At 37.7% G+C, this 6,214-nt stretch overlaps 2 protein-coding genes across 2 annotated transcripts; both read right to left on the bottom strand.

The window, feature by feature from the left end:
• Positions 1-443: 443 nt before the first annotated feature.
• SARC_05240 (hypothetical protein) lies at positions 444-2,042 on the bottom strand (the record flags this gene model as incomplete). Its single annotated transcript, XM_014300897.1, has 2 exons — positions 444-511; positions 1,361-2,042. 2 exons carry the CDS (start codon positions 2,040-2,042, stop codon positions 444-446), a joined length of 750 nt encoding a protein of 249 aa, XP_014156372.1.
• Positions 2,043-3,966: 1,924 nt separating this feature from the next.
• Positions 3,967-6,010, bottom strand: SARC_05239 (hypothetical protein). The gene has a single exon (XM_014300896.1). The coding sequence runs from the start codon at positions 5,798-5,800 to the stop codon at positions 5,270-5,272; it is 531 nt and encodes a 176-aa protein (XP_014156371.1). The 5' UTR covers positions 5,801-6,010; the 3' UTR covers positions 3,967-5,269.
• Positions 6,011-6,214: the final 204 nt, after the last annotated feature.

Below are 6,214 nucleotides of genomic sequence, written 5' to 3'. Positions count from 1 at the left end.
CTCGTCTTTTTGACCCATAATCAGCTTGAGTGAGCAACTTGGTTCTTATGGGTCCCAAAGCTGGGTGGGGGCTGTATAATAAGCCGGGCCTCCACATTAGACTCTATGTTATAAACGTACTCTTAAGCAGTACATAAATTATAAACGTACTCTTAATAGTACGAGGAACTTAAGTTTCCTAAATGTACGTTTAATAGTACGAGGAACTTAAGCTTCCTAAATGTACTCTTAATAGTACGAAGAACTTAAGTTTCCTAAAATGGTTTTTAATGGTTTTTTACCATTTTACATATCAGATATTTGGACTAGGCCATTAAAAGGCCTCAGTAAAATACCAAACATAAAAAGTTGGTCTAGTTCTATTAATAGAACTTTATTTACTTTCCAATTATAATTATATCTGAATACTTCGGTAGCGAGATGGCTCAACCGAATATAGGTTTCTAAGGACTATTAACGTTACCTAGTTGATCCTCCGATAAGCCAACCAGATGTGCCAGTCTGATGAAGGCTAAGTCGGTAATTCTTGATAGTGGCAAGTTATTGGTAAAGACAATAACTAAGGACATCGAGAGTATTTTTCTTTTTTCTTTTTTTTCTTTCTAAAGATAGGATTTTATGAGTCTCTGGATTCGCCCCAACGAAACATACCATAGTTTCTAATAGAGCGACAACGAAACACTAAATAAAATCCCTTCAGCCGAAACAGTACTGAGAGGAATATATATAGGCAATGTCTCAGCCTCACAATCCCTCAAGTTATTGCTGTTTCCACGAGGCATACCTAACTTTACTAAATGTCTCATTTAGTTTATTTGCTTTGATATTTACACGATACTTAGAATTTACCTACGCGTTTATTTATTCTAAGGCATTAGTATCGCCTTAATAGACCGAATCTTACACATACATACATACATATATACATACATACATACATACATACATACATACATACATACATACATACATACATACATACATACATACATACATACATACATACATACATACATACATACATACATACATACATACATACATACATACATACATACATACATACATACATACATACATACATACATACATACATACATACATACATATATAGGTACATACGAACATACGAACATAGGTACATACGAACATAGGTACATACGTACATAGGTACGTACGTACATAGGCACATACGTACATACGTACATACATACATACGTACATACATACATACGTAAACACGTACATACGTACATACGCACATACGTACATACGTACATACGTACATATGTACGTGCACACACACACATATATATATATATATATAATATAATATATATATAAATATGTATATATAGACTATCATGCTCCTGCTTGACTCTCTGCAGCTCATCGTTGCGCAGCATGAGTTCATATTCCAGCATAGCCTTCTTCTCCTCACTTTGTTCAATCTCGTTAGCATTGGTCCTCAAAGCATTTGTGTGCTCATCCGTGAGAAAAGATAAATGCGACCGCATTCTCTCAAGCTGAAACTCCTTCAAACGTAGCTCCGTATTCAACGAATCCAGACGAGCTTCGAGTTTGGGTTCATCAACGTTATCCGCATCAATCATAACCAGATAATCCCGAATTAAGTTTGTAAAAGAATAGACGGAGATGCAGTACATTACGTTGAAATGGTATCGCCGTAGATCGGCAACTGTGCACTGCACTCTTGTACATCCTTGAATGATGCATTGGCTCGAAATAGATACTCCGGTTGCATCGCAATCATCCGATGTACACTCATGGAGGTTGGGAGACTCACCAAGCGGTTCGCCGTCGAAGACTGAATGTACCATAAAAGTAATCTCAGTCACCGATTGAGTAACGACAGTCACCATAGAGTTGCCCTGGGCGCTGATATTCGTGCACATGTCAACATGGTTCTCCTTGGTCAGACGTCGTGCATGTGCCCTGAAGGCAGCAGCCGTAATAGTGGCAAGTTTGGTAGGCTTGATAAAGGTACCGATTCCATTCCTGAAATTGGCTTCGTTAATCATATTGGATAGTGCTCTGTTTTAATGATACATATTCTTCGGTGTAGTTTTGCTTATGCCGGAAGTAAGCAAGGACGTCGCCCGAGAATCTACCACTGATGATTTTGCATCCAAATTTACGGCTAACAGCTTGATGTACGCCTGCTTCTACCCTGTTTGTTCCACGGGGATATTTATAGAGTGTAAGTCCCACCTTTATCGCATCTTACCGTGACAATAAATTTGACTCCGAGCGGATCAGACACATACCTTTTCACTATCAATACCGTTACCTTCTCACTCTGCTTACGTGCTTAGGCATTAAAGAAAGGCTTGTTGATGACAGTACCTATCTTATCTTTGAACATATTGAATATTCTACTTGTTCAGTGCTGTAGATTAAAGGGTTTAGGCATGATGCGTGGCACTTGTCGTCGTATGTATCGTCTTCCACGAATTGGGTTAAAAGACTTTTTATACGTTAATCCACGAGACAATAGAACAGTTTCTACTGCTTGGCATGCATCGCCGTTATCGATGAACAAGGCATCAATATATATCTATCAGAAGTGCCAGTGGTAAGCATGCTTCTTGCTTATCTTGATCAAGTCGATCAAGTGAGATATATCTTTAAGTACATGACGATACATAGACACTGAATCAGCTTCATCTAATCTTCACTATCACTGTCATCACCAACGGCGTCTTCGTAGGAGGCGTAGTTCACCTCATCACCCTCTGATTCACCATCCGGATTTGCCTCATGATCCAATTCACTGTCGAAATCAGACTACCTTTCGTCGCCTAATTCAATTCATTTTCGAAGTTTATTGACTCTGGACTATCTGTCGACGTGGTGTCATTCAAAGCTCTAGCTCCTCTCCTAGTTAATAGCACCATAATCGTACGTACACACTCGAATACTATGTGCTTCTACTCTCCAAACGTGTTATAAAGACGCGTGACTTTTATGTTTATATTGTAAGTATGAGCTGATTAAAAATGGTACGGTATTGTCCTGATAAACCGTGCGCCAACAATCCACCACATCGAAATTAAGCCAATAAGGGTACGTCTTTAATACAGTTTTGGTTTCAAAATTCGAATATAATTCAACTTCTGACATCTCTTGACCAATACCATGTCTCACTTGTTGTGGTCCTGACCTCCCTGACCTTCTATTTAATAATCACTGCTACTACTTGTTATAACCTACACTAGAAAGTTATCGAATCAGTTGGTATATTTGTCGCAGCACCTTTTCTCATCGACTACTTTTTTTACGCCCAATGAAAAAAAAATACTTACAACAAATCCTACATAAAAAAAATCCCGGAATTGAAATAAATCATATAGTATAAATATATGAAATTGGTATGACCCACAGTATGACCGTGGGTCCGCCAGTAGAAATAAAAACTTCATGACCGCAAGCCCGTCGTGTTATTTTATTCATTAGTTGGGTGTGGTGGGATGGATTGAAGAAAATGTGTGGACTGGCCAACTGAGCGACTATGGTTGTGCGTTACTTGTCTCCCCTGCTTAAATACGCAGACTGGAGACTCTATTAGACTGTCAATTATAAGAGCTCAGAAGAAGTGCCTTATTGTGGTGCCAGCTCAAGGATTTCATATTACGAAATATTTTTGTCATGACTAATTCATGAACAGGGAAAAAAACATTTTAAGGGAAAACTCATTTACATTTATGTTGTATTTTATGTTGTCCAATACAAGCTTCGTATGGTTTTACTACGCTTATATTGGACCTTCATTGGTGACTCGGTAATAGACTCTCACTTTTTATGTGTAGATATAATTGGCCCCTGCGTCTCACATTCTACATAGAATAAAATTGAAAGAAATTTTTATGTTGTAAAATCTTTGAAAAAATACTTAGTACAGATTTTTTTAATTTAAATTATCATAGATATTTTTTTATACAAACGGTTCTTAGATATTGTACATAAAATCCTACAACTATTGTACAGTTGATTTACACGACTGTGCTAATTTATTGTATCTTTGCTAATTCCCTATCTGCAGCCAAAGCTCTCTACATATACTTGATACTGATAATGTCATTTCATAACCTATTTCAATTTTCTCTCACTTGCTGTGTGCCCTCGCGCAATTATCTTCTCCATATATCACCAGAAATGGTTTCTAAAACTGTACACACTTTTAGCGAATCCTCTCTCTGCGTTTGTAAAATTTCTAGCAACTTTGTTGTTATTACAAGCCTGTCCTCGTATTCGGACCAAAGGCTAAACAGTGTACGAGGCGCTCTACATAATCGCGCTTCCCGTATATCTTGCTGCTGCCGGCCACTATGCTGTTGCTGTGAGTTATTTATACCTTGATGATTTTGTGATTGTGCTGGTTATGTACGGCATATCCATATGGTAAAATCCAGCTGTCATATCTTTTCTGTATTTTTGAGATGAAATACGTAATTTTTTAAATTGTGTGTTGAACTTTTGCCTGTCTTGTTGCTTCATTTGTTTTTCATGACGCACTTCCGCCGTTAAACCGAAGATCCCATTGTGCAAATCTTGCACGTTTAAGTTTTGAGAACTATTTGTTTGGTTTGTTGAACCGTCTATTTCTTGCATTCTGAAGCCATCATTTCCATCCCTGATTATCACTATTGGTACTTTTGATACTAATGTTGTGAGATCCTCTTCTTCACTGACTTTGAATGTGTCGTATATTAGACTTGAAGCATGTAATCCAGAATCGTCTGTAACTAATATACCGTTGTTGGTAGCTAAATATAAGACTACAACAGCATACAGTCTTTTATGTGTGTCATGAATATTTGGTGGGCTGTAAAGTCCTACTATATCTTGACTTAAAAAAGTCATTATTTATGATATCCGCAAGAGGATTAATTTAGTAGATTCATGGTCCTATGAAACCACATAAGATTACAGACACTTTAGCGTCTGGATATGGCATCAATTCACTCGTGTATGTATCAGCCTGCCTTCTTTGTCGTTTGCGTCGATTGCCCTCAGAAGTTACTGCCCACCTTCCCCTCGCCTCTGCGTCGTCTCTTGATGCTCCTCGTCTGTGGGCATGGGTACATGGGCACTTTCTGAAGCTGTGAGTTCCTATATCAGGAATTCTTTAAGTCCGATAATTCGTTCAAGAGCACTAAGAGTGTAGTCGGTCTTCAATTCATCGTCCCGACCTGTAATTCCGTTAGACGTAAACGTCCACTATAAATTTGGATTTGTATAATTATTTCTACCTTCTAGTCTCTCGATAAGATGATGCTGTCAATCCAGCCAATGAGCACATAACAGAATTCATCGAGCCAAGAAAAATCTGCCGCGATACTTGACTTCTGTTTCGTATATTCTTACTCCTGACGACCTCTATAAAAATTGCATCCGAGAAGCCTGTGTCACATTTCGAATCATTGTATTTAAAATTGCAAGCATCACCCACCCTGTGAACGAGCTGAAAGGTCCATGTCCAAAGCCCGTGGAGGCATGCATTTTGAATTCTTTCGTTATTCAGATTAATATTTACACAATATATTGATATATTCGCCGTACTCAAGAGGTCGTTTCTCAAAACCCTCTTTACCCTCCCCACGTAATTCAAATCGTGTGATAGTTTTGATGAGCTGGTTAAGTTCAGGGAACCTTGTAGGATTCCCTTTCTTGTCGATTGGATCTCATTCCATGTTACATCTTGGCATAAACCAAGATATTGCCTACTTGTCAAATAAGATATTGTTAGCTCTTTTGTAGGTCGGTCTATCATCTGCATCTGGAACTTCTATACCATAAGCTTGTTGATTGAAGTATCTACAAAATTCGTCAGGTTTAATTTCAAGGAGAATTGTTTTAAGTGCATCATCTCACATATTAGTATTTTGATTGAAGTCTTGGTTTGGTTTCCACCAGGTCAAGAATCTACGGGGTACAGTCAAATATATTTTTGAACTTTCTACGCTGGGCATCGTTGTTATGCTTGCGATGTTTAACACTGATTGTATTGTGCTTGTTGTGATTATTATTATAATTTAAAAAAAACTAACATCACTATCATCCAAGATTATGCGACCATAAAAATATTATACCTCAAACCACACGTCCAATTATGTTCGAGAGTGTATTTGTTGATATCCAATGAAATCAAGCACTATATTTTGAAATTTTTAAAGTCATACAAATTCGTAAA

Source organism: Sphaeroforma arctica, assembly GCF_001186125.1.
Source record: "Sphaeroforma arctica JP610 unplaced genomic scaffold supercont1.328, whole genome shotgun sequence".
In the NCBI taxonomy this organism is placed as follows: domain Eukaryota; class Ichthyosporea; order Ichthyophonida; genus Sphaeroforma; species Sphaeroforma arctica.
Note: the sequence above shows the minus strand (reverse complement) of the source record. Positions and strands in the feature narration are given on the sequence as shown.